The sequence below is a fragment of the Neomonachus schauinslandi genome, chromosome 4 (assembly GCF_002201575.2).
Source record: "Neomonachus schauinslandi chromosome 4, ASM220157v2, whole genome shotgun sequence".
In the NCBI taxonomy this organism is placed as follows: Eukaryota; Metazoa; Chordata; class Mammalia; order Carnivora; family Phocidae; genus Neomonachus; species Neomonachus schauinslandi.
In genome coordinates, this window is record NC_058406.1 from 26,101,270 (window position 1) to 26,127,479 (window position 26,210).

At 52.4% G+C, this 26,210-nt stretch overlaps 3 protein-coding genes across 4 annotated transcripts in view; all 3 read left to right on the forward strand.

Annotated features, from left to right (window-relative positions):
• Positions 1 to 690: 690 nt before the first annotated feature.
• Positions 691 to 3,998, forward strand: GJB5 (gap junction protein beta 5). 2 transcript variants are annotated; one of them, XM_021684195.2, is made up of 2 exons: positions 691 to 847; positions 2,869 to 3,998. In XM_021684195.2, exon 2 carries the CDS (start codon positions 2,896 to 2,898, stop codon positions 3,715 to 3,717), a length of 822 nt encoding a protein of 273 aa, XP_021539870.1. In that variant the 5' UTR covers positions 691 to 847; positions 2,869 to 2,895; the 3' UTR covers positions 3,718 to 3,998. The 2 variants fall into 2 exon arrangements, with proteins under 2 accessions (XP_021539870.1, XP_021539871.1); XM_021684196.2 differs by having other exon boundaries at positions 2,872 to 3,998.
• Positions 3,999 to 4,923: 925 nt separating this feature from the next.
• Positions 4,924 to 7,787, forward strand: GJB4 (gap junction protein beta 4). The gene is made up of 2 exons (XM_021684200.2): positions 4,924 to 5,327; positions 6,652 to 7,787. The coding sequence occupies exon 2, from the start codon at positions 6,738 to 6,740 to the stop codon at positions 7,536 to 7,538; it is 801 nt and encodes a 266-aa protein (XP_021539875.1). The 5' UTR covers positions 4,924 to 5,327; positions 6,652 to 6,737; the 3' UTR covers positions 7,539 to 7,787.
• The window catches only part of GJB3 (gap junction protein beta 3), a 24,367-nt gene continuing 5,598 nt past the window's right edge, over positions 7,442 to 26,210 (forward strand). Inside the window, exon 1 of the mRNA XM_021684197.1 lies at positions 7,442 to 7,524. Within this exon, the coding sequence (XP_021539872.1) occupies positions 7,519 to 7,524 (6 nt within the window). The 5' untranslated portion in view covers positions 7,442 to 7,518. The remainder of the gene's footprint in view (positions 7,525 to 26,210) is intronic.

Below are 26,210 nucleotides of genomic sequence, written 5' to 3' on the forward strand. Positions count from 1 at the left end.
TAGACTTCTCAGCAGGTCAAAAAGGCCGAGTGGGTGAGTTCCTGGGGGCCAGGGGCTGGTCTGCTTTATGCCCTGCTCACAAGTCCCTATTGGTGTGGATTGATTCGTTTAATCAACAGAAAGGTCCTACCTGGAACAAGCTCAGTTAAGATCAACTATTCCAATACAGTCATGATGATGTGGAAGTTTGAGCCATGAAAGCCCAGAGGTGAGGCTCTAAGCCACCTGGAGTGGCAGTCAGGGAAGGCTTCTTGGAGGAGTACCAGGTGATGAGAAAGGCGAGAGAAGGGCATCCAAGAGTAGGCAATGGATGGGGCAAAAGCATATGGGCTGGAGACAGAGTCTGGGAGTCACGGCGTTATGGAAAATAACTGAAGCCAGAGGAATGGAAGGCCAGAGAGCAGCCCCTAGAGTCCCAAGAAGTAGCATGGGGACTTCCTGGAGAAGGATGAGAAGGCGGGACAGACCTCAGCTCCTCCCACACAAGGCCAGGGATGAGAGGACAAGCAGGGGCTCAGAGTGGACCTGTGGTTCTCCCCTCAGAGGATGCCAGGATTCTGGGCTCAGTGCCCCTGGAAGAGTGAACCATGAACCCTTAAGTTTCTGGGCCTCAGCAGAGGCAGGCTGGGGAGGCTGGGGCCCAGCCAATGGCAGGGTCAGGCGCAGCGACTCCTCCTCCTAGGCCAGAGGCACACCCAGGATGCCTGCAGACTCTGCAGGCCCTGTCCCGGGAATGCACTGCCCAGACGCCCTCCCTGGTTCTGACATGAGTTCCAGCTGCCTGCTGAGTCCGACTTCCAGCTACCAGGAGCCATTACACAGAGAGCCCTGAGGAGTAGCCACCCAGGTAAGGTCCCCTGGGTCCAGATGGACCCTGGCTTACCTGGCAGAGGGAGACTTCTCTGGTGGCGAGGCCAGAGGTGGCCTGGACATATCTACCACCCTGGGTCGGATGGGACAGGAACGGAGGGCTCCTCCCTCCTCTGCTCTGCGTTCTTCCTGCTCTCCCCAGCTGAGCAGAGGTGGGAGCCAGGGACCAAGTGCAAGAAGGGCTCACAGGGGTGCCAGGAGCTGAGCAAGCAAAGCAGCTCTGCCTGGGCTTGCGGAGTCCCACCCACCACACCCCAGGAGGGCTGGGCCAAGAGCCTCTGGGGACTGAGGGCTGGAGCCTCTCAGGCAGTTCCCTGTCAAGTTGCCAGGAGTCCCGCCCACCTTATGCAGGACTGAGCAAAGACAAGCTGATGATTGACGACCAAGCGGTAGGGGGTAGAGACAGAACAGTGGAGAGACAGGGTGAGAGCAGAGACACCTCCTCCAGCCTCTCTTACCTGGCATCCACCTGGTGAGGGAGAGGTTGGGCACAGACCAGATGAGCAAGCAGCTTCCTGCAACTTAAAGAAAGGGGCCCAGGCACAGAGTGTGGTTCAAATCCCGGCTCTGCAGCTTCCCAGCTGTGCAACTATGAGCAAATTAATTAACCTCTCTGTGCTCCACTTTCCTCATCTGTAAATTGGGAATTAAAAAATATCATACCCTTTCATACAGTTGCTGTACTGGTTCATGCAAAGTGCTGAGAACAGTGCCTGGTGCCGCATAAATACCCAGGAACCATTGGCCCTTACCACCACCCTGTTCATCTGTAGCAGATCCCACCAGCAGTCAGGACAGCACGGTGACCAATGCTTACACGGGCACTGGGAAAGGCATCAGGAACCCCTTAGAGCAAGAGGCTGTGCAGGCTCCCTGAGGTCCCAGGGGAGCCCAGCAGGTGAGACCACAGTGCCTGGGTCTCAGGGGACACCCCAACCTCCCCACAGCCCCACCAGGAACCAGGCAGAAGAATTCCAAGAGAGGAAGTGGGAGTCTCTTGCTCTGAATGGTAGTCACATTCCGTAATCTGATGTGTTCATCGCACGAAACTCACCAGCAAAACTGACCAGAGCAGCATTTCCCAATTTGCTGTTTTGACAAGACTGTTCCACACAATGATTAAAAAAAGGGCAGGGAGGGATTCTGTGGTCAAAGGAGTTCAGACAATGCTACATTTTCCTTCCGTTTGGGGGATTCAAGTGTCAATGTATTCGCTTGGTCAAGGAAAGAGACCTATTGAACTTTGCTGAACCTATGTTTGCCTACCTTTCTTGAACACAGAATCCTTTTCTCTCACTGCTCCTGTTGCCAAACCATGGGGCAGGGTTCCACAGAACACCAGTTTGGGAATCCCCAGAATACCAGGGTAAAGGATAAAGAGAACCATTGTCCCCTACTTCATCTTTCAGCTGGATTGCCACTGGCCTTGCTTCAAGTGCGCTGCACCTGAGCAAGACATTACCTGGATATTTACTGAGTGTTAGACTAGACGGGAGTTTGGGGACAAAGTTCCAGCAGCCTCTCCTGCCCAATCCCCTAAGCCAAGTAAAGGGCAAGGAGCAGGTTCCCCTTAGGAGGGGCTAAGAGGAGAGAGCGGGGCTCAAAAGGAGAGAAGTCTTCCCAAGGCTCCGCGCCCTGAGGAGGAGGGCCAGGGTTGAAACAGAGGGAGAGGGCAGAATGTCCCACCTACTCGAGCCTTCACTCTGCAGGACCGCAAGGCCAGAGCCTTGGCCCCGGGAGGAAAGAGTGGCTCCCTGGACCCACCTTCCCCCACATTTATGGGTTCCGGATTTAATTACCTGGGTTCGAATCCCAGCTCTGCACCTAATAGTTGTGCAACCTTTATAACCCCCCAAGCCCCCCTTCCCATCTGTAAAATGGGGACAATAACAGAACCTAGCTCCTCTATGACTGTGAGAATTGAATACAGATGATATATTTCCATAGGTGCTCAGAGTCAGTATTCTAGAAATGTGGGAAATTATGATTATTTCCCAGCAGGAACAGCCAACACCTGGGTCCACTATGAACTGGGGAATCTTCGAAGGGCTCCTGAGCGGGGTCAACAAGTACTCCACAGCCTTTGGGCGCATCTGGCTGTCTCTGGTCTTCATCTTCCGCGTGCTGGTCTACCTGGTGACGGCTGAGCGAGTGTGGAGTGACGACCACAAGGATTTTGACTGCAACACCAAGCAGCCGGGCTGCTCCAACGTCTGCTTTGACGAGTTCTTCCCCGTGTCCCACGTGCGACTCTGGGCCCTGCAGCTCATCCTGGTCACCTGCCCCTCGCTGCTCGTGGTCATGCACGTGGCCTACCGGGAGGCTCGGGAGAAGAAGCACCAGGAGGTAGTGGGGGAGGATGGCGGGCGTCTCTACCCGAACCCCGGCAAGAAGCAGGGCGGGCTCTGGTGGACATACGTCTGCAGCCTGGTGTTCAAGGCCGGCGTGGATACTGCCTTCCTCTATGTGTTCCACTCATTCTACCCCAAATACACCCTCCCTCATGTGGTCAAGTGCCACATAGCTCCATGTCCCAATATGGTGGACTGCTTCATCTCCAAGCCCTCAGAGAAGAACATCTTCACGCTCTTCATGGTGGTCACGGCTGCCATTTGCATTCTGCTCAACCTCATAGAGCTGACCTACCTGGTGAGCAAGAGGTGCCATGAGGGCTTGGCAGCGAGGAGAGCCAGGGCCACCGGCGTGGGCCACAGCCCGGACTGGGCCACCTCGCCCTGCAAGGGGGACGACCTCCTCGCAGGCGACCTCATCTTTCTGGGCTCAGACTCTCACCCTCCTCTCTTACCAGACCTCCCTCGAGACCATGTGAAGAAGACCATCCTGTGAGAGCCGCCTGGTCAAACCTGGTGGAGAAGGCCCAGCATGTCCCACAAGTACAGCCTTGGGGACAGGCAGCAGGGAGGGTCCGGCCCCTGCCGCAGCTGTGGGGCCTTGGGCAAGTGACCCCTCTGAGCCGAAACTTCATTTCCCTTTGTGTAAAATGGAGGTGAAGCCCACGTCACAGGGTGGTTGCTGTGAGGAGGGGTTTATTTAGAGAATGGATGTGCAAGTACCTTCAGGGGAGGGGGCACGGTCAAGGCTTAATAAAAGTCAACTCATCCACTTGATTGAAGGTGCCCTTTGGTCCTTCAGCCTTTGCAACCCTTCTCAGGTCACTGGGTCAACTTCTCTGCCCCTGCAAAGGGCTGGACCTGATCCAGCCAGGTGAGGGGGCCATCCCCTCCCCTGGAAAAGGGTCCCCAGCACTTCTGGGGGTCATGCCACCTGCTCATGCTCAAAACAAGCCTTTATCCCCAGTTGCAAATTGAGGTCCGAGGGCTATCTGCAAACATAATGGGGCTTAGCCTGTGGGGAGCTGTGTGTTGCAATGGAAAGTTCATGAACTTTTGAGTCAGAACACTTGGATTTGAACCCAAGCTCCACTGGGACTCTAGGAAAGGGACTTCAGCTCCTCTCAAAAATGGGTTAATAATATGGAGACCGGGGTGGGGGGGTGGGGGGGACTGGGTGAGCTCATGGCTGTGGATGGGGTAAGCCAGCTGTAAAAGGCCACATAAATGTTAATCATTGGTATTAGGAAGTGCTCAATAAATGCTTGTGGGAAATGAAGCAGAGGAGCCCCTCCCTGGCTGCACATTAACCTTCACTATCCCAGCCACCAGGACAGCCAGGACGCAGGCCCAAGGCCCCTCTGCAGCCCCACTGGGAGGTACCCTGACTTCCTTAGAGGCCCAGGCCAATAAAGGACGGACAGCGAGGTTGCGCCTGGCCCCATGCCAACTTGGGCATTTCATGCTGCTGACCTGCATTCTTCATCTCCGCCAGGGCAGCGGGTATCCTTGTCGAAAAGAACCATAATCGTCCCCTCTCAGCCCTTACACAGCTCACCAACAGCCCAAGCTCTAGTCCCCAGAAATGTCCCCACCAGGGTGGGATGTGATCCTGGGCTGGATCAAGGTGGCCCCTTTCCATAGATGTCAGCTACTGAGGACCTCAGAACCGTGCTTCCGAAGAAAAGGGCAGGAGAGAGGCCTGGGGATGGAGGGACCAGGGGCAATAAGGCAATGGGAAGGGGCTAGGGGCAACAGATAGGGGCCACTGGTGTTGACCTGGGCCCTGGCATAAGAATACCAGACTCCTGCACTGCCCCCCGCCTAAAGACAACTTCACCCACATACCTGCCAGCCCAGGGAGCCAGACCCAACCCTGCCCATCCAGGCTGGAGAGAAGGCGTGGGCCAGGGGTAAAGAGCCACAGGTGTTTGCTCTGAATCTGTGCCCAGGGAAGTCCACCCCCCTGCCCACCCGCTCACTCTCCCTTGGCTCATTGGCTCAGAAAGCTCCACCCAACAGAGGAGTGAGGAACAAAACCTGCCTCTGGGAGGCCCCCAGGCAGACGGACCAGGGACCGGAGAGTCGCTGCTAGACCCAGGAAAGGTGAGGACCGAATCGGGCAGGAGACCGGGCTGGGAAGCAGGGACCAGATGGGCTGAGGATTCCTGGGAACTCGGGCTGCAGGCTGGGCTCCTGGGAGGAGCAGAGGGGACAGAGGATCCCTGGAGAAACCCCAAGGAGGGGGAGGGATGTACTGCCAGACCAAAGGGAGGACAGAGGACCAGAGAAGAGACAAGGAAGAGGAGGAACCAGGAAGAAGGAGTTTCAGTTCAGCAAGATCTATCATGGGTTCACCAGGCCAGGCAGGTGCTGAGTGCTGGGGAAACGGTTGGATGAGCTGTAGAGGCTTGCCCTCCAGGTGCTGACAGTCACACAGGAGACAGGAAAACAGACCATCTGAGTACCAGTGATCTATTCTGCAGAGGAGGGTACTGGGAAAAAGTCCCAGGGTCACAAGCTCTGAAGATGATGAGGTCTGAGTCAGGGACAGGGGAGGGGCCGGGGCCAGAGATGGAACCTGATGGCGCCCCAGATAAGGGGCTGTGGAGGACGGAGCACACAGGACAGGGGCCTGACCGGGAATAATAAGAGAGCTGGCTAGCAAACAGAGAAGTACGGTGTTCCTGAGAGCAAAAGCAAGTGTTGAGGGGAGGACCAAGCCAGAATCCTGCCTCTGTCCCTTCCCCAGTCCCTCCCTAAAGCTGAAATGGTTGGAATTCCAGAGGAACCCAGTGTGGTCAGGACGTTCAGCACCCATGCGGGGGAGGGGTGGTGGATGGTGCCGAACCCCCACGGTTCCAAAGAGCCTGCTTAGTCTGGGAGGAAATGTCAGGGCTGGGGATGTCCTGGGCCTCTCGGTGAGGACAGATATCACTCAGGGGTCCGCCAAAGAGGCCGATAGGAACACACCCAGCACAGGGCCCCGCTCCTGTTGGGTGCTCAGTAGAAGTTGGAGGACAATAAAGACACACCTCCCTCCCCTCCTGCAGCTAAAGGGAGGGCAAGTCATCCAATCCACACCTTCTTGCTGTTTCTGTAGAAGTCGTGTGATCCGCAGGGCTTAAACTTGGGGTCAAAGAAGTTGGCGGGTGCATTGGTGCGAGATGATTATTGTCCCATTTATCACTTCATAGAATAAAATCTTCCCTGATTTTGGAACTGGAAGGTGGGGGTTCAAGACCAGCTCTGCCACTTCCAGCTGGGGAGCCGTGGGTGGGTGCCTCCCTGGGCCTTAGCTTACTCCCCTGTGAAACTGGGTAACGGCCATGCCGACCCCACCAAGTCATTGCAAGTGAAGACGTGATGACAGAGTGTTTGTGAAAGGGTTTTGCCAATTGCACCTTTAATAAAGGGCGCCCATTTCCAGGCTCTCCCAGCCTCGCGGCCCCCACGCCACAAGTGGGTGCTCACGGGTGCTGACGGTCCACGTGAGGAAGCAAGGACACTGTCAGCATGAACTGGGCATCCCTGCAGGCCCTCCTGAGCGGCGTGAACAAGTACTCCACGGCGCTGGGCCGCATCTGGCTGTCGGTGGTGTTCATCTTCCGCGTGCTGGTGTACGTGGTGGCGGCCGAGGAGGTGTGGGATGATGAACAGAAGGACTTCGTCTGCAACACCAAGCAGCCGGGCTGCCCCAACGTCTGCTACGATGAGTTCTTCCCCGTGTCCCACGTGCGCCTCTGGGCCCTGCAGCTCATCCTGGTCACCTGTCCCTCGCTGCTCGTGGTCATGCACGTGGCCTACCGCCAGGAGCGCGAGCGCAAGCACCGCCTGAAGCACGGGCCCAACGCCCCGTCCCTGTACGACAACCCAAGCAAGAAGCGGGGCGGGCTCTGGTGGACATACCTGCTGAGTCTCATCTTCAAGGCTGCTGTCGACATCAGCTTCCTCTACATCTTCCACTGCCTCTACCAGGATTATGACATGCCCCGGGTGGTGGCCTGCTCCGAGTCACCTTGCCCCCACACGGTAGACTGCTACATCTCCCGACCCACAGAGAAGAAGGTCTTCACCTACTTCATGGTGGCCACAGCTGTGATCTGCATCCTGCTCAACCTCAGTGAGGTCACCTACCTGGTGGGCAAGAGGTGCCTGGAGACCTTCAGTCCGAGGCGCAAGCGGTCTCGGCACCGGGACCACCTGCCTGACACGTGCCCCCCGTATGTCCTCTCCCAGGGGGAGCACCCCCAAGATGGGAACTCTGTCTTAATGAAGGCTGGGTCGGCCACCGTGGATGCAGGTGGGTTTCCATAACCTGTGAGGTCGGTAGCGAGGACCACCAGGGCCGTGGTCTGGTCCCTAGAGCCGCGGCAGGGTGGTGGCATCTCTTCCGCGGCAGGGCAGGTGGGGAAGACGGTTGCAGGGCTCAGGAAGCCCCCCCAGGGGCCAGTGCTTGAGAGCAGTTTGGTCTCTGGGTCCCGAGCGCCAGGGGAGGGAGGTTGAAGGCTGGTGGGAATTTTGTATATGGTAATGGAATATGTGAAAACCGTTAATAAATATGATTTTCCCAGTATGTTGTAGACCAGGTGGGGCATGGCGGGTAGAAGTGTCAGGGGGTTCACCATGGACCTCAGAAAGGAGGCCACAACCACTCAGTGAGCACCTGAGCCCCGGGACCTCAGATCCAAGCTCATCCATCACACACGCACACACACACACACACACCACACACCACACGCCACATAACATACGCCACACATACACACACACAGTGCACCCCCAGGACTTGGTGGGAATGCCAAGAGGCTGCTCCAGGGGTGTCTGGACTCTGCAAGCAGCTGGCCAAGGCAGGAGGAGTGAGACCCCAGAAGACCCTGGGCCCAGAGTGGCTCAGTTCTCAGAGCGAGTCCCTCAGGTGAATGCATGTAGTTAAGGAGGCCTCTGCCTCCACCACTCCAGCCTCCCCTCACCCTGTCCAGCCCAGGTCTCAGGGAGGCGAGTCTTCTCTGAGGGTGGGAGGAGAAGGCCTGGAGGGGGTGCACGGTGCTGAGAGCAAGCCCCGGATGGGGAGTCTGCCAGGATGTCCAAGGGGGCTATCCCCACAGGCCAGGGACCTGCTGAGAGCATCCGAGCTAAAGGGTCCCTCACAGAGCCTCAAGTCTGAGGAATTCCCCTTCTCTTCCCCAGACACACATCCCCTCATCCTCCCACCCCCTCCCCCACCACTCAGACCCCGACCACTCCCAGAACCACACCTCCAGCCTGGACCTGGCCCTGAGTCCCCGAGCCTCCCACCATCTGTCCAGGGACCAACCCTCCAGGAGGCCCCCAGGTCTCCTCCAGTCAGCAGCTCCCAAACGGACCGCACCCACCCTCCTCACACATCACCCACCACCCCCACCCCCAGGAATGGCGTGCCAGCCACCCAGCTCTCCGGGCCGGGAGCTGGCCTGACTTCCTCGTGCCCTCCCATCTTCCAGCCTCTCACGGTGCACAGTCCAGTACAGTACCACAGCCGGCCAATTCCAACCCTAAACCTCCCGAGTCTGCCCTTCCTCTCCCACCGCTCTTCCACCACAGGGACAGAGTGGTCTTTCTACACATGCACCTGACTGTGGCGTCCCTCCTGCTTCAAAAATTCTCCCGCTACCACCACTACTCCCCACTGCCCCTCCGCCTGGTCCCTGCTGACCTCCCCGACGTCACCCCTGCTTCCTCCCTCCTTATACTCACCAATAAAACCAAAGGGCTTATGGGTCCCCAACCAGACACATCACACTGCATCACAGCTCGGGCCTTCGGATATGGGTTCCTTCTGCCTGGAATGCCCTTCCTTCCTCCCCTGGGACCCCTCCTCAGATCTTAAGGTTAGAACCCTTAAGCCTAGCTTGTGCCTCTGCCATTCTCCCCATCGGTCCGTGAGCCCTTCGTGAGCAGGACACTGACTCACCCAGGTCCCCAGCTACCTTTAATAAATGTTTGGTAAATGAGTAAATGGCCTATGAGCTGCTTGGGGGAAGGGACTTGTCTTGTTTACCTGAATCCTTCACCACACGGCGGCCAGGGATAAGCTGTCCTCCCATTTGTTTATAAGTTGCATCGTTGTTGCTGTTCTAACTAAATCTAGCCTAAATGTTTCATTTATAGTCGAGGAAACTGGCCTAGAGATGGGCTGAGTCTACAGGGGGCTGTGTCTCCCGTGGTCCCTAGAGAGCCTCTGTGCCTCCCCCTCCCCCAGCTATGGGACGAGATCGGGCATCACGTGCATCTTAGGTCAGGGCCCTGGAAGTGGGGCCAGTGGCCGGAATTCATGCGCATGCGGAGGAAGGAGCGAGGGAAGCAGGCTAGGGAGGAGGCCGAGCTGGGTATGGGCTCGGGGAAACTTAGCCTTGACCCCGGTGCGGTGAGGGGCCTTTGGACCATATATCCCACCGCTGAGTCGTCCCCGCCGGAGGAGAGGGCATCAGGCTTGAACTCCCGTATCAGTCAGTCATTGGCTTCAGGCCAGCCCATGGGCAGGAGGGCTGGCAGGAAGGGGTAGGTGACTCCTATCCAATCAAGGTCAATTCTCCAGGGGCAGCTATAAGCCACGAGCACCCTGTATTCATAGCAGCTAGGGAATGGGTGTCCCCCGGTAAAGGGGACATGGGCAAGGCACCAATACCATCCACTGAACTCCTGGTCCCAGGAAATAAGGGTGGCTCTACCTCCAATCCAGACCAGAGCTGTGACCACCCAATTCCAGAAAACAGGCTGGCTCTCAACCTGTTCAGAACCAGATGGCCCCACACTACTCAAACCAACGTAGCTCCCATGTGCAGGCCAGCAGCCACAGCCCACTCCCTGTGGGAGTCCAGAGTCCCCATTCCAGTGTCCGCTGCAGGGCCAGCATAGGGTGAGGGCATCCGGAGACCTGACGACTCCTGTGGCAGCCCTCTTCATGGGAGCTGTCCCCAGAGGTCCTAAGTCCTGAGCCAGTGAGCCAGACAGAGCCGGAACACCATCTGAGCAGCCCGAGGCCCCAGAGGAGCTGGAAGAATCCTCTGGGAAACACTTGAGCTGGGACACTTTTATCCTCAGTCCCACCCACACCCTCAAGACCCCCCCACCCACCCTCACTACCACTCTCAGACTTTCCACCTCCCCCTTCTTGAAATCTCTTCGCTCAGCTGGGCCCCTGCCTCTGTCCCCTCCACCTTCGGCCCCGCCCCCATTGCTGCCCCCTCATAGCTCCTCCGCTCATGAAAGACTTGAGGAGTCAGAGTCTTTGGGTATTCTCTCACAGCCCAGGGCTGCGGGGACCATCTGGGTGCCGCTCTGTCCTTTTCATTCCATGCCCTCTGTGTTTCTCATGACCTGCTCCTCTGCTCCATTTAGCTACCCACTCACAGGACCACACCTGGGACTTTGTCTTCACCCAGAACTGCTCCACCTCGAGAATCTCCCATTGGATTCAAATCAACAAATATTTATTGCTCACTTTTACATGACAAGCCCCATGCTAGGTGCTGAGGATTCATCTGGGAAGAATCAGATATAGTCCCCGATCTCATGGAGTTTACATGCCATGAAGAGGACAGCTCATGGCATGCTGGGGAGCACGGGGTACTGAGGGGAGGGGGAAGGTGGAGCCAACATCCAGGAATGCAGGAAATGCTTCCCTGAGGCTTCTTTTTTTTTCTTTTTTTTAAGATTTTATTTATTCATTTGAGAGAGAGAGAGCCCACACTTGCAGGGTGGGGAAGGAGGTGCAGAGGGAGAGGGAGAAGCAGGCTCCCCGCTGAGCAGGGAGCCCAACGCGGGACTCCATCCCAGGACCCCGGGATCATGACCTGAGCTGAAGGCAGACGCTTAACCGACTGAGCCACCCAGGTGCCCCTTCCCTGAGACTTCTTAAGGTGACACCTAGAGAAAGAAGAGAATTTTGCCAAGCTGAGCAGGAGGAGTGGCCAGGCGGAGGGAGAGCAAGCCTGATGACAAGGATGGGAAGTACCCCAGGAGGGCTGGAGCCTGGCCGGGGGCTCGTGGGAAGAGTCAGGCTGAAGTAGACAGGGGCTTTGTCATGCAGCACTTTCTTGGTAAAGCCCTGTTAATGATCTTGGACTTTATCCTCAGGACAACAAGAAGTCACTGGAGAGACTCAGCACAGAAGTGACGTGATCTAAGGCACGGTGCCTCTGGTTAATGTGCAGAGGGGCCAAGGCAGGGTCACCTATTTGGAAACTGACATAGCGTCCAAGTGACAAACAATGATGGCTTCAACAAGGGTGTGTGCAGTGGGGATGAAGAAGTGGCTGGATTTAAGAAAGACCTACGAGATAGAGTCAGATCGATTTGGTGATTTGAGTAGGTGTGGGGATCAGGTGGAGAGGCACCAGAGTGACACCCAGGTTTCTGCTCTGGGTGGTGGTGCCATCTCCCCAGTGGAGGAGCGAGTTTGCGGGAGATACAGATAACTTCAGTTACAGACACGCGGAGTCAGAGAGGTACATAAGATATCCTGGTTATCCCCTCTCTTTGCGGGACCAGCTCAGCCCCTGGATCGCCTTCTCTCTTTCTCTCTCTCTCGAATACTATACTTATTACCATTTCTGATGACTTCACCTCTAACACCCACCTCTCTGTGCTTTGACTTCCTTGTTTCCATCGATCTTTATTCACCTGTGAAACCCCACCCACATACGTGCTCAGGCTTTGGAACTCATATTGATACTGACTGGGGTATCAGTCAGACCCCAGACCTGGTCAGTACCAAGAGCTCCTCACCTCCTACCCATCAGCTTCCTGCTCCAGCCCTCCCTCTGCTACATCTATGGGTCCTCCCCCATGTCGCTGTCCATCACCCCCTCGATGACCTCCCATCCCTCTTTCCCCAGCTTAGACTCCGAGGGCCCTTCGTAGATGTATCCTCTGCTCCATTGCCTTTGCCTGCTGCTATAGTTACTCAGCAGGCAAGAGCCCAACCCCAGTACAACCCCACTCTCCATGCGGCACCCATTCCAGAGCACCTGGAGAATAACACAACTGGACTGACTGGTTTCAATGGAAACTTCTGACCACAAACCTCAGGTGGGCACTCAGCCCCTCTAGCAAATTCTACATTTTCCTAAAACTCTAACCCTAGTCTCCAAGATGACTGTATCATACCTTCTCCTCTCTCCCCAAGGCTCCAGTCCCCGTTCCCCCATACCTCCTTGGCTGACAGGCAGACATTAGGTGCCCATTCGCCCTGCCTTCTCCGCTGGGACACGGATGAGCATCCCTGCTCCTGGCACACCCTCCACTTGGACACTGGAGCCCTCACCTCTCACCTACTCTGGACTGTGCTCCACAGTTGTTGCCCCACAATTCTGTAAATATGCTAGAATGTCCTCTCTCTTTTTCAAATTCCCTCTTGACACCACATCCTTCTCCAGCTACCACCCCCTTTACAAAAAAACAAAATTCTCTAAAGGTTGTCTACAGTTGCTGTCTCCACTCCCTTATCGCATTTACCCATTTTAGTCAGGACTATTCTTGTCAAGGTCACCAATGGCCAACAAGTTGCCAAATCCAGTGGTCAGTTCTTCATTCTCGTCTTACTCCCTCAGCGACATTTGGCCATCGAGAGCTCCCTCCTTAAACACCATCTTCTGTGGCTTCCAGGCAGCATGCTCTCCTGGCTTCCCTCCCACCTTGCTGAGGGGTCCTCCTTGATCTCCACCAATGCCTCTTCTTCCTCTTGCTGATCTCTAAATGCAGAGTGCCCTCAGGCCCAGTTCTCTACCCTCTTTTCCCCTTTGTGATCTTGTCCAGTACCATCTATAAAACCATCTATAAAGTGATGGCTCCCACATTTATACGTTCGGACCTAACCTCTCCCACGAGTGTTAGACTCATGCATCCAACTTCCTATTGGTCATCCAAAACAGAACTCCTAACCCCCCTACCAGAGAACAGATTTACATTCTCTCCCAGTCTTCCCACCTTGGAAGATGATATCCCCCACCCACCCAGCTGCTCAGTTCAAAAATCTAGGTATCTCTTTCCTCATAAGCACATCCACACCACTAGTAAGCTATATTGGGTATAATTCCAAGTTCAAATTTCATTCCCTTCCAATCATCTCCAAGTGCCTCGTCCCCCAGGCCAAGCCACCTCATTGAGCCCCTGGATAGCTGCAGTAGCTGGCTCCCTGCCTCCTCCCTTGCCCATGGCAGCCTGAGACATCTTCTGCCAAGATCAGTCAAGTCACTCCCTTGCTTAAAACCCTCCAGGTGGCTTCCCATAATGGCCATAAAAATGAAAATAAACCAAACTCATTGCTGTGGCCTGCAAAGCCCTACATGGATAGGCCCTGCCTGCCTCTGCAAACCCCTCTTCTTTGGCTCTCCCCTCTGCACACACACACCCACACTGGTCTTCTTTCATCTCAGAGTCTTTGCACTGGCTTCTGTGGGCAACACTCTTCCCCCTCCCCAGGGCTTCACATGACTTGTCTCCTTGTCATTCACATCTCAACTCAGAAATCCTCTCCTCCAGGAGGCCACTTCTGACCTGCCCTCCCCAGCTGAAGCACGTGCGCCACAGTCACTCTCTACCACGTGACCCCATTTTATCTTCTTTGTAGCATTTACTAGTAAATGAAATGTTATTTGTTTACATGTCTATTCTCAGTATCATCCCACTAGAATGGACTCTTGAGAACAGGGACTCTGTCATGTCCACCCATTTATCCACCAGCACCTAGAAGAGTGCTTGACACATGGTAGGCACTCAATAAAAATACTGCCAGGTGGAGATGTCTAGTAGGCTGCTGGATGCCGGGGAGGGGTCGGGGGGAAGGACTGGTCAGGAAATATTGACTTGGGAATTGTCAGCAAAACGCCTGAGCACAGCATAAGATTCTGCCAAAATTACCCCTCAAGTAGGAAGGATTTGTCTTATACCCAAGTCCTTACAAAGTCTCCCAGGTTGTGGCGCATGCTCTCAATTACTGCATTTTGAACAACAGAATGCTCTTTGGGGGAAACTCATTAGCCTGGAATAACCCCAATCAATGAAGTCCTGGATATTCGTGGCAGTCACTGGGTGGAATCAGAAAAAAATGGAGAGAAAGACATTTCACCCAGATTCAATCATTACTCCTGGCGTTATGACCTTACAATAGCAAGTATTGTCTTTCTAGGCAAGCCCTTTATTTAAAAAGAAACACAAAAACAAAAAAAACACTTTAAGAACAGTAAAGGAGGGCACCTGGGTGGCTCAGTCGTTAAGCGTCTGCCTTCAGCTCAGGTAATGATCCCAGGGTCCTGGGATCGAGCCCCGCATCGGGCTCCCTGCTCCACGGGAAGCCTGCTTCTCCCTCTCCCACTCCCCCTGCTTCTGTTCCCTCTCTCGCTGTCTCTTTCTCTCTGTTGAAAAATAAATAAAATCTTTAAAAAAAAAAAAAAAGAACAGTAAAGGAAGTGGTTATGTTGTGGCAATGACAAATACACACCTACCAGATGATTTTTTTTTTTTTAAGTTACACAACCTAGTATTATGCAACCAGGCTTTTAAGGCAGAGAATAAAGTTTTCCAGTATCATTCACAGATTTAAAAAGCACCATGTCACAAATAACTTGGGCAAAAATAAAGTTTGTGCATTCTGTAAAAGGTTAGTGCTAACAAACAAAACTCTACTGATGTTAACCCAGGTGTCACGGAATAATGTTCAAAGTTTAAATAAAATTGCTTCATAAACTGCTCAGGGGAGGAAAAAATAATAGGTTTACTACATTGTTCTACATAATATGTGATCTTAAAATAGGTAGCAAACTCTAGAGAGTATTATATTAAGTGAAAGAAGTCAGTCAGAGAAAGACAAATACCATATGATTTCACTCGTAAGTGGAATTTAAGAAACAAAACAAGCGAACATGGGGGTGGGGAAAGAGAGAGACAAACCAAGAAACAGACTCTTAACTATAGAAAACAAACTGCTGGGGGCGCCTGGGTGGCTCAGTCGGTTAAGCGTCTGGCTTCAGCTCAGCTCATGATCCCGACGTCCTGAGATGGAGCCCCACTTCTGGCTTCTGGCTCCCTGCTCAGCAGGGAGTCTGCTTCTTCTGCTCCCTCTGCCACTCCCCCTGCTTGTGCTCTCTCATTCTCACTCTCTTTCAAATAAATAAATAAAATCTAAAAAAGAAAAGAAAAAGGGCGCCTGGGTGGCTCAGTTGGTTAAGCGACTGCCTTCGGCTCAGGTCATGATCCTGGAGTCCCGGGATCGAGTCCCGCATCGGGCTCCCTGCTCAGCAGGGAGTCTGCTTCTCCCTCTGACCCTCCCCCCTCTCATGTGCTCTCTCTCTCATTCTCTCTCTCTCAAATAAATAAAAATCTTTTAAAAGAAAAGAAAAGAAAAGAAAAAGAAAACAAACTGAAAGTTACCAGAGGGGAGGGGGGGTGGGAGGATGGGGCAAATAGGGGACGGGAATAGATGATAGATAGATAGATAGATAGATAGATAGATAGATAGATAGATGATAGATGATAGATGATGGGGATTAAGGAGTGCACTTGTTGTGATGAATACCAGCTATCGTATGTAAGTGTTGAATCACTAAAATCTACACCTGAAACTAAATTTACACTGTATGCCAACTAACTGGAATTTAAATGAAAACTTGGAAAGAAAAAAAATAGATAGCAAACTAAGTTAATAAAGTAAATTATTATTTCAACCACACTGAAAGTTCATGTATTCAAATCAGCTCCCAAACTTTTGAGGGTCTCCTCACTGGGAATATAAGGGGTTGCTGTTTATTTGGAGTCATCTTATATCTGGGCTTCTATGGTAGGTGGTAACTCAAGCCGTGAGGGTGGCTGATACTGTACAGAGTCTGTGGGGGTAGAGATGAGAAGATTCCCTAGGATGAAGGCTTAAAGTCCAAACAGAATGGGGAAAAGCCAGCAAAGGGGACTGCAGGGTAAATTGATATCATAGAAGCCAAGGGAATATGATGTCACAAAGAAGGAAGATGAAGTCACAGAAGCCAAGAGACAAAAGTTCTAGAGAAGTTTCTAGAACTTCTAGAATTTTCTAGGAGAGGACTCTCTAGAGGAGAAAGTGATCACCAGGGCCAAACGTTGCCATGGGGCAAATTAGATAAGGACTGAAAAGTGTTGATTCAGTTTACATAGATATCATTGGCACCCATGGGAGGAGCATCATCTATAAAGAATGGGGTGCAGAAACCAGGTCCCAGGGAAGTGGGGAGGGGAGAAGAGCGAGGACCAAGTAAATGGAAATAGCAAGTGTGGACAACTGGTTGGAAAATGGTGGCTGGGAGAAGAATAGAAAATGAAAGAGTATTTTTGCCAAAGGATAGGAGCAGTCATGAATTTATTTTTATAGTGAGAGAGACTTGAGAATATTTAAATAATGATGAAATGAATCCAGTAGAGGGGAAAGTAGGTCAACGTCCCCATAGAGCCAGAGGGAATGGGATGCAGAGCCCAGATGGAGGCTCAGACTTCAACAGGAAAAGGACAGGTCAGCTACTGTAACAGGAGGGAAGGAGGGTAGGGTGAGACAGGTGGCAGGTCACCCCCATCTCTAACCACAGCTTCCCCCCAGCTGTCTCACCTAGCTCTTCCCTCAGCATCCGTTCATGTTTGCTCACCAGACCCACAGGGGGACACATAGGCACCTCCAGACCTGACCCCCTGCCCTTCTCCCAGTCTCTCAGCCCTTCCTGCATTCCCTTCCTTCTGCATCGAGCCTAGGCTTGGGATCCGCAATCTCTCCCACCACCCTCATGTCACATGGGAGCTCTTAGACTAATGTCTCCTTCCTTCTAGACTGCAGTCTCTCTGAGGGCCAGAACAGAATCCAACTGGTTTGCCAATGTATCCTCAGGCCCTGCACAGTGCCTGGTATACAGTAAAAGGGTAATCAATATTTGCTGAGATAATGACTGGAATAAACTGCTGTCCAACCAATATCCCCATCATCCCTCTGCCCTTCCTGCTTAGCCCAGATCAGTCCAGCTGAACTTGCCATGGCTACACCCTGTGCTGGGCTCTGCTCCAGTGAACCCACGAGCCAACCAGAGTGAGGTCACTGCAAATCTGTGTTCTCCAGCCCCACCTGACAGCCCTCCTTCTTCTCTGCTTCGGTTCTCTGCCGTTGTTCATGGTGGTGTCTGGCCTGCTCAGGCTTCTCCGCTCTCCTCAAAACTTCTAGCCAGTTCTATCTGATCTTCATCCCATGTCTCAGAGAAAGCAAAACTTCCAAGAATGCTCTCCCATTGACTGCCCCCAGACCTGCAGACCAACCCGCATCCACACCGGCCCTCCCTCCTTCCCTCAGCATAGTAAAAGAGGTGAGCCCACTCCTGTGACTGCTTTAACCTCCCTTACCCCACCACACCCCGTGCTCAGGACCCCTGCTCTCCCACCTCTTCCTGCCCTCCTGCTTCTTCAACCTCTAGCTCTCACCTGGCAACCCAGCATTTCAGCAGACTCATATCTCTCCCATCCAAAAGCCAAAACAAAACCCTTCCTCGACCCCATGTCTCCCACAACCACCTCCTTATCTCTCTCTTGGCTTTCCCAACTGCACCTCCCAAAACAGGTCTGCACTCACCATCTGGACTTCCTCAGCTCCCACTCCCTCCCACCAGCTATGATCTGGTCCCTGCCCCATCACCCCACCCAAGCGGCCCTGCCCTTACCGAGCGCACGTGAGATTCCTTCACCACCAAGCCCAGTGGATGCTACCAGCCCTTGTGCCATGAGCCACTTCACAAGGTAAACTGCCTTCCCTCTGTACCTCATCCCCTACCACAGATACCTTGTATGTGCTGTCCGCCCAGCCTGGCTCCAAACGGAGGAGCTATAGACGACTGTCAGTCACGCAACCGGCCCCTGGACCTCAGGTGGACATGTGCTCCAGGTGGGGCCACTCGAGCTTCCTCCCCAGATTATTTGAATGCTTTCTAAGGAAAACTTGGGAAGGTGTGAGCTTGGAGCTGGTGACCCTGTGCAAAAGCCCGTCAGCATGCGGAGAGGGGAGCCAACAGTCAGAGGGGAGCAGAGGTGAGGCAAGCAGGAGAGACACAGCCAGACCTGGCTCCAGCTGGTGCTTCTGGGGATCCTAGGCACCCCTGCCCTCCCCATGTTTCTACAAACCATCAGTTCCCCTCTGTACCCAAACTAATTCAAATTGGATTTCTGTCATTTGCAATCAAGAGCACTGACTAATGCGCCCAGGCTTCTTCTAGTTTTCCTCATGCTCCAGTCATGCCCTGTCAATGTCCTTCAGTGGCCCCCCCCCCACTGGGGGGGTCCTTGGGGCTCTTGCCAGGCTGTCTGCTCTCCCAGTCTCCACTCCCTCCCTGGGTGAGCTCCTCCGCTCCCATGGCCTTCATTACCATCTGGTCACTGCTGATTCCCAAATCCCTATCTCCTCACGGATTATTTCCTTGTCTCCTATTTTCCCCTAAAATCCCTAATTTTCCTGAATATTTTTATTGCGATAAAATATACAGAACATGAAAGTGCCATTTTAACTATCTTTAGGTGTATAATTCAGTAGTGTTAATTCCATTAACAATGTTGTACAACCAACACCACTATTTCCAGAACTTTCTCATTACCCCTAAAAAAAACTCTGTACCCACTAAATAATAACCCACACTCACACCTCCATCCAGCCCTTGGTAGCCTCCAACGACTTGCTATCTCTTTGAATTTACCTATTCTAGGTATCCTAGAAATCATACAACATCTGTCCTTTTGTGTCTGGCTTATTTCCCTTGATATACTGTTTTCAAGATTCATCCACATTGTAGCATGTATCAGACTGGATTCCCTTGAATGGCTGAATAATACTCCATTGTGTGGATATACCACATACTGTTTGTCCATTCTTCTTTTGATGGACATTGGGGTTGTTTCCAAACACTTGTCTTGGCTATTGTGAATGGTGCTGCTATGAACATTCATGTGCGGGTCTGAGTCGCTCTCTTCAGATCTTCTGGGTATTGACGTAGGTGTGGACTTGCTGGCTCATGTGGTCATTCTACGTTTTTTTTGGAGGAACTGCCAAACTGTCTTCCATAGCAGCTGCACCATTTTGCATGGGCACCAGCAATGTACAGGGTTCCCATTGTTCTTCTCTTTCCTGTCCCATGCACCCTGCTGCCCTGCACATCCAGACATGTGTGTTCCACAGACAACCCGGCAGGGCATTTGAATGCAGAGGAAAACTCGGTTGTGTGAAAACAACCAGCACCGGGCCACATCCCATCCCCGAGGCTCTGGGATGGGCTGTGTTGGGCATTAGGTGAAGCTCAGGGATGGAGTGTGGGATGGAGTGACACTGTCTGATGCGCCCTTGCATCATAGAAAAGGGGCTTTCACAAGTCATGTCAGAGTGTTCTGATGGCCTTGTCAAAATGGCAGCACTGGAATCTCATTTACAAGCACGCATACCACTTGGCCAACTCCAGACACAATGACCCTATCATTTCTTTCTGCTTCTCCCAACCTGGTTCCCTTCTTGGGCTTCCCAGCTCAGCCAAAGGCAAATCACCTACTCAGGGACCTATGTCAGGACCTCCCCAAACAGTGAGTTCAGGAACCACAACCCTGCAGCTCAGAACCCATCTAGGCTCTACTCCCTGATGCCCAGTGCTCAGCACCTCTTTGACCCAGAATCAAGGCTCCGGAAGCTCCCACAGTGCAGGTGGCAGGCTGATTTCAGGAATCTGGCACACGCCTCACCCTAGGCTGCTTCCCCAGCTGCCCTGATGCCCACACTCTTGCAGCTCAAAGGAGAGCTCAAGCGAGGAGCCTCTTCCCATGGGAGAACAGAGACTGGGTAAAGACAGACAGACCCAGCCACACAGACAGCCCATTTGTCCCTTGAGTACCAGACCAGGGATTTGGGCCTGGTGGCAGAAGGGAGGGGAAAGACATGAGGCTCCGTGAGGGAAGGCTTCCTGGAGGAGGCCGATGGTCAGGGAGGGACTTCTAGAGGGTAGGTGGGTGGGATGCTAAGCTAGAAGGAACTGATCAAACAGTCACTCCGTGTCAGCATGGGACGGGGGCTTATTCTGTGTGATGGGTTTATTCACTCATTTGGCAAATACTTTGTCTACAAAGTGCCAGGCACTGTTTTAGGTGCTGGGAATACAGCAGTGGACACAAGAGACCCCCCAAAATGGCTTTCCTCACAGATTCTAGTGATGGGAGAGACAATTAATAAAAAGAATAAGCAGCTGACACGGGGTCCTATAAGCCATTCCTATGCCTCTGGCTGTCACTCTGAGTGATCCAAAAGCCAGGGGAGCACTTTGGGGAAGAGAAGGGGGCATGATCCCCTTGATGGCTGCGTTCACGAAAGATGCACGGGGGCAAGGGATAAAGAGGGTGATCAGTTATAAGATGCCTGCAATAATGCAGGAAAGAAATTATCTGTGGCTTTGATGTTACCAAGATATAACATCAATAGAGTCAGTGAGAAGTGGCCAGATTTCAAAAACATTTTGAAAGTAGCACCAAAATGATTCAGTGGCAGTGAACATGGGGTATAAGCAAAAAAGAGAGTCAAAAATGACTCTTTTTTAAGGTTTTATTTATTTATTTATTTGAGAGAGAGACAGAGAGACAGAGTTAGCCACAAAGAGCATGAATGAGAAGAGCAAGCAAGAGCAGAAAGAGAGGGAGAAGCAGACTCCCGCTGAGCAGGGACCCCGATGCGGGGCTCGATCCCAGGACCCTGGGATCATGACCTGAGCCGAAGGCACACACTTAACTAACTGAGCCACACAAGCGCCCCTCAACAATGACTCTTATGTTTGGGACCTTAACGAGTAGATGAGTACAGTTGCTATTTACTCATCTGGATGAGTAAAGGATGGAGAAAGATGGAGAGGGACATACGTAGGGAGCAGGGTGTCAGATAAAATCAGGACTCCTAACTCAATTTTAATTCCAAATAAAGAATAAGTAAGTTTTTTTTTTTAGCATAAGTAAGTCCCGTGTACTATCTGAAATTTAAATTTAACCAAGCATGTGCTTTGGGGTTTGGTTTGGTTTGGTTTGGTTTGGTTTGGTTTGGTTTGGTTTCGGGGGTTTTTGTTTGCTTGCTTGCTTTGGTTCTAAATCTGACAATCCTAATAAGGAAGGAGTTTAATGGGGGACCTAGTGAGTCTGTGATACCTACCGGGCGCCCATAGGCCAGGTGGAGTAGCAGCTGAGCCCATGAGCCCAGAGTTCGGCAGGGATGGCCTGGCTGCAGATCAGCATTTGGGTGTTGTCAGCCTAATTCTAATATTTTAAATCCTGAGACTGGGTGACAGTGCCAGGAGAGTGAGTGGGGACAGAGAAGAGAAAGAGCCAAGGACTGATCCCTGGGGCACCCCAATACTTCAAAGTCAGGGAGATCTGGAGGGTCCAGTGAAGGAGACAGAGAAAGGAAGAAAAGTCAGGAGAGTGTGAAGTCCTGGCGACCAAATGCTGCCGGGAGTGCAGAGACCTAGCTGTGGGTGCCCCAGTAAGAGGGTCCAGGCAGAACGCGCTGAGCAAGCGCCCGAGGAGAGTGAGCTAAAGGGGGGATTCAGGGAACAGCTGGAGATATGGCATCAAGACAACTCTTCGGAGTCTGACTACAAAGGACTGGAAAAAGATGAGGCAGATGCTGGAGAAGTGGGGGGAGAGAGGCTTGTTTGCTCTTGAAGACAGGGAAATACCAGCACATTTATTGTAAAGGGAAAGATCCAGTAAAGAGCAGAAGGGAAAAGGTGGAGGAGAAAGAGAGAGGGAGTGCGGTCCAGGGTGGGTGAGAATGGGTGGGATTCAGGGCACATGTAGAATGCCTGAAGCTGAACAGCAACTCAGAAAAGCCATGTGTTACCTCCACTAGAGGATGTGTGGGCAGAAGTTCCAAGTAACTCTCGGCATCTTGGAAGGAAAGCAACATTCTAGCCTGGATCCTGGGATATCTCTTCCTTCCTACCCACAGCCCCGGACATGCTGGAGCCTGGCTGGAAAGCCCCCATCCGTCCACCTGACCTGCTTCCCAGTGGGTTCTGCCTACCCCACTCTGCTCAAGGGAGGAGAGGGCCTTGAGGCCCAGGGAGGGCCTGAGCTCCTACTGCACATAGACAAACATGAGGAAAACCCCAGCCAGAGAGGGAAGCCCCTGCCTGAGGCCTGGGCAGAATTTCAGACACAGGGGGCAACCTGGGAATAAGACCAGCTTGTGCCAAGGCCTGGGCCAGAAGAAGCACAGGGCCAGGCTTGGGGCCTACCACCCCCAGGGAACAGGTGTAGGCCCTGAAGGGGGTGTGGGTGGCCCGGGCAGCTTCCAAGCCCTGGCACAACACAGCCCTGCCCCGAGGCGAGGGGATGGCCTACATGGCCTCCCACACATTCCCTTGCCCAGGGAGCAGAACCTGGAAGTGGGACAGCCACTTCACAGCCCCTTTCTGAATGGAGTCTCTTCCAGATCCCTCCAGAAAAAGTGAAGGCCAGTTGATGGAGGCACTGCCTGATGTCAGGAGCAAGGGACAAGGCAAGGTCAGAACGATAGGACCCAGGCCATAAAATCACCCAGTCACCAGAGCCGAATAACCCAACCACACACAGAGACACCACCTCATACATAACCACACATGCACACAGCCTCACAAAACCCTACCAGCCCCCTCTGCAAACTCATATCCATTCACAACCACATGCACCAAACATACCTACCTACTCCCCACTCTACCCCGCTAACACCCAACTACCCAATCGCACACACCAAACAGACAGTTCTCACGCATACCTTTATGTGCACCCAAGATTAACTCTGCAAACAAGCACTGAGTGTCTGAGTCCTGGAGCTGCCACAGGAGTGTCCCCGGCAAGCTCGCTGCTCTCTTAGAGAGAACGTCAGGGAATGTTCTGAGCGCGACTGCTGAGGAAGTGGGCGAGGTGGCTTCAGAGGGGGTGCCCAGGGAATACCAGGTGAAGAGCCGTCCAGGCAGAGGGAGAAGCAATTGTAAAGGCCAGGAGGCTGGACTGGACGTGGCGTGTTTGTGGAATAGAATGAAAGCCAGTGTGATTAAAGAATAATGACCAAGGGGACGTGTGATAGGAGGCAAAACAGGAGCAGATGGTTTGGAGCTTTGTAGGCCAATGTCAGGAGAGTGGGTGTTAGTATAAAAGTAATGGTAAGTCACTGCAAGGATTTAATAAGGGAGTGAAAATGATCTGATTTATATCATTAAAGTACTACTTTAGCTAAGAGAAACCATGGGAGGAAAACTTTTTCAGGTCTCAGAGTGGGGAAGGCATTTCTAATTAGGATCAAACCCAGAAGCCATAAAAGATAAGATTGATACATGTGACTACATCAAAAATGTTTTAATTCTGCACAGCCAAAACTCCATATACAAAGTCAAAATACAAGTGTGAAACTGGGAGGGAGAGATTTTTTTTTTTTTTTTTGTATCATAGACAGAGGGCTTCTTTCTTGAATATATAAAGAGCTCCCAAGAAATCAATAATTTAAAAGGTAACCATCCGGTAGAAAAATGGGCAAAAGCAAAGGACAGTTGACAGAAAGACAAACAAAATGGATGTTGAGTATATCAAAAGATGCTCATCCTCACTCATAATAAGAGAAATGCAAAACAGAAGTATAATGAGATACCACCAGCAAAGATAGCACAGGTGGGTAACACTCCACACATTGGCAAGGAGATGGGGAAACAGGCCCTCATGTCTGGTGGTAGCATAAACATCTTTGGAGAAGATTTGTCATCATCTATCAAAATTACAAATGAGCCTACAACTTTAACCCAAAAATTCCACTTCTAGGAATATATCCTATAGACCTAATTTTAAAATGTGTTAAATGATGTTTGTCCAAGGATATTTATTGCCCTGGTGTTTAAAAAAGAAAGAAGGAAATATATGATTAAAGCCACCTTAATTTTCAACCATATGGGACTGATGAAATATATTATAGTATAGATACTATTTAGCTGTTTGTTGGTTTTTCTTTAAAGGGACAGCTCTACATCTACTGATGGGGGAAATGGAATACTAGTCAGCTGTTTTATGAAAAAAAATGAGGTAGTTCTATGTCTATCAATAGAGGAAAAATATCCTATATTTTGTTAAAAAAAAAAAATAGCAAAGGGGGCGCCTGGGTGGCTCATTCGGTGAAGCGTCCAACTCTTGGTTTCGGCTCAGGTCATGATCTCGGGGTCACAAGATCGGACCCCACGTAGGGCTCCATGCTCCGTGTGGAATCTTCTAGGGATTCTCTCCTTCTCCCTCTGCCTCTTCCCCCCACCCAAATAAATAGACAAATAAAATAGCTTTAAAAAATAGCAAAGAGCAGAACCATGTGCATAGCATATCTTCCTTGGGTAAATGTCAAAAGAAGAGTATCTAACAGTCAAAGATGGACAGTTGACCTCAGGAAGGAAAAACGAGTAACTGGAAACCTGGTGGTCAGATGGGCAGCCCTGGTCACGCAGTTTGGTGTTCAGGGAGAAGTCAGGAGTAGCACTAGAAAGGCGGGACTCGTCAGTGGTGGAGAGTATGGAAAGCCCCCAGACTGGATGAGTTCACGCAAGAGAAAAGAGGCTGAGTCCTGGGACATGCCCACACCGGACACTAGCGTGTGAGGCCTCCAAGGAGCAAGGAAACTGGTGTCAAGGAAGCCAAAGGAAGAAAGTGTTTTGAGAAGGAAGCCGTGGTCAATGGTATCAGGTGCTTTTGTAGACCCAGGAGGGTGGGGACAGAGACATGACTGTTGGATTTAGCATCATGGAGATCCATGGTGACCTTGACAGGTCCACCTTTGTGACATGCTATAGGGATGGAAACGTTCAAAATAAGAAAGTGGGGAGCGGGTTTGCTCTGAAATGCTGGAGAGCAACAGGTGGTAGGGAGCAGATGGCAGAGTCCTGGACCCTCACGGGACACTGTCAAACTCACACATCCCCCCGCCCTGACCCATACACAGAAGCACCCGGACCACCCCAGCACTGAGCCTCAGCAACGATTTTCAGGGGCCAGGACCCAATGAGTAAAAGATGGTGTCTGCCCTGCGGCTTTGCCCTATCCAGAAACCACATGGCTGAGACCTCCAGAGCTGGCTCTGCTCCTTATCATCTGTATGATCCTGGGCTAGTCACCTAACTTCTCTGTACCTCGGTTTTCTCAATCTTAAAATCAGGAAGGATCATGCCTTCCTCATCCAGGGCTCTGAGGATGAAATAGTCTTCAGGCCATGCCTGGCGCAAAGACGTCTCTGAGTATCCAACGCAGAGTTAGTTCTCTATCAAAATGAGTAGTAGGTAGGGTGATCATGTGACTGATCTTCCCAGGTTTGGGGGCACTTTTGAGAGTAAGGGGGTGATGTTAATTACACTGGGGCCACAGGTGTGAACCGGAACAGTCCTGGAAAAATGCCATGTATAGTCACCCTTGTGTTAGCAATAACAGTTCCATGGAGACAGTGAGGGCTCAGGCCCTCGTGTGACTAAGATCCCAGGACTCCCAGGGAGGCCAGAAACGCTGGGGTTTCTCCAAGGAGGCTGGGAAGGCTCCTTATCATAGCACACTAATAACCACGACAAAGCGTCCTTGTCCCCAGAGCCCAGCCCCCTGCCTCCCAGCTGCAGGCCCGCCTCTTTCGGCAGAGTGTCTAGGGCAAGGGATCTCTCTGCCCCCAACACCCCCACCCCTACCCCCACAGGATCTGCCCCTGGGCATAACTCAGGCAACAACCTCTCCCTACCCGCCCTCACCCCTAGACAAAGGACCACCCCATCTCCTTTCCAGGCACCGGCTTCGCCGTGCCCCTTCCCTTGTGGACGCAGAGTCTGCGCCCCACCTGGTTCTCCAAAGGGCGCGTGCTTCCTTGGAGGACACAGACAGAGCCTGAGCCGGGGCCGCGGTGGAGGGCCGTCGTGCCGGGAGGGCAGATCCCCACAGTGCCCCCCCTCCCCCCCC

Coding starts and splice junctions, on each gene's coding strand:
- GJB5 (XM_021684195.2), top strand. CDS start 2,896: ATGAACTGGGGAATCTTCGAAGGGCTCCTGAGCGGGGTCAACAAGTAC.
- GJB4 (XM_021684200.2), top strand. CDS start 6,738: ATGAACTGGGCATCCCTGCAGGCCCTCCTGAGCGGCGTGAACAAGTAC.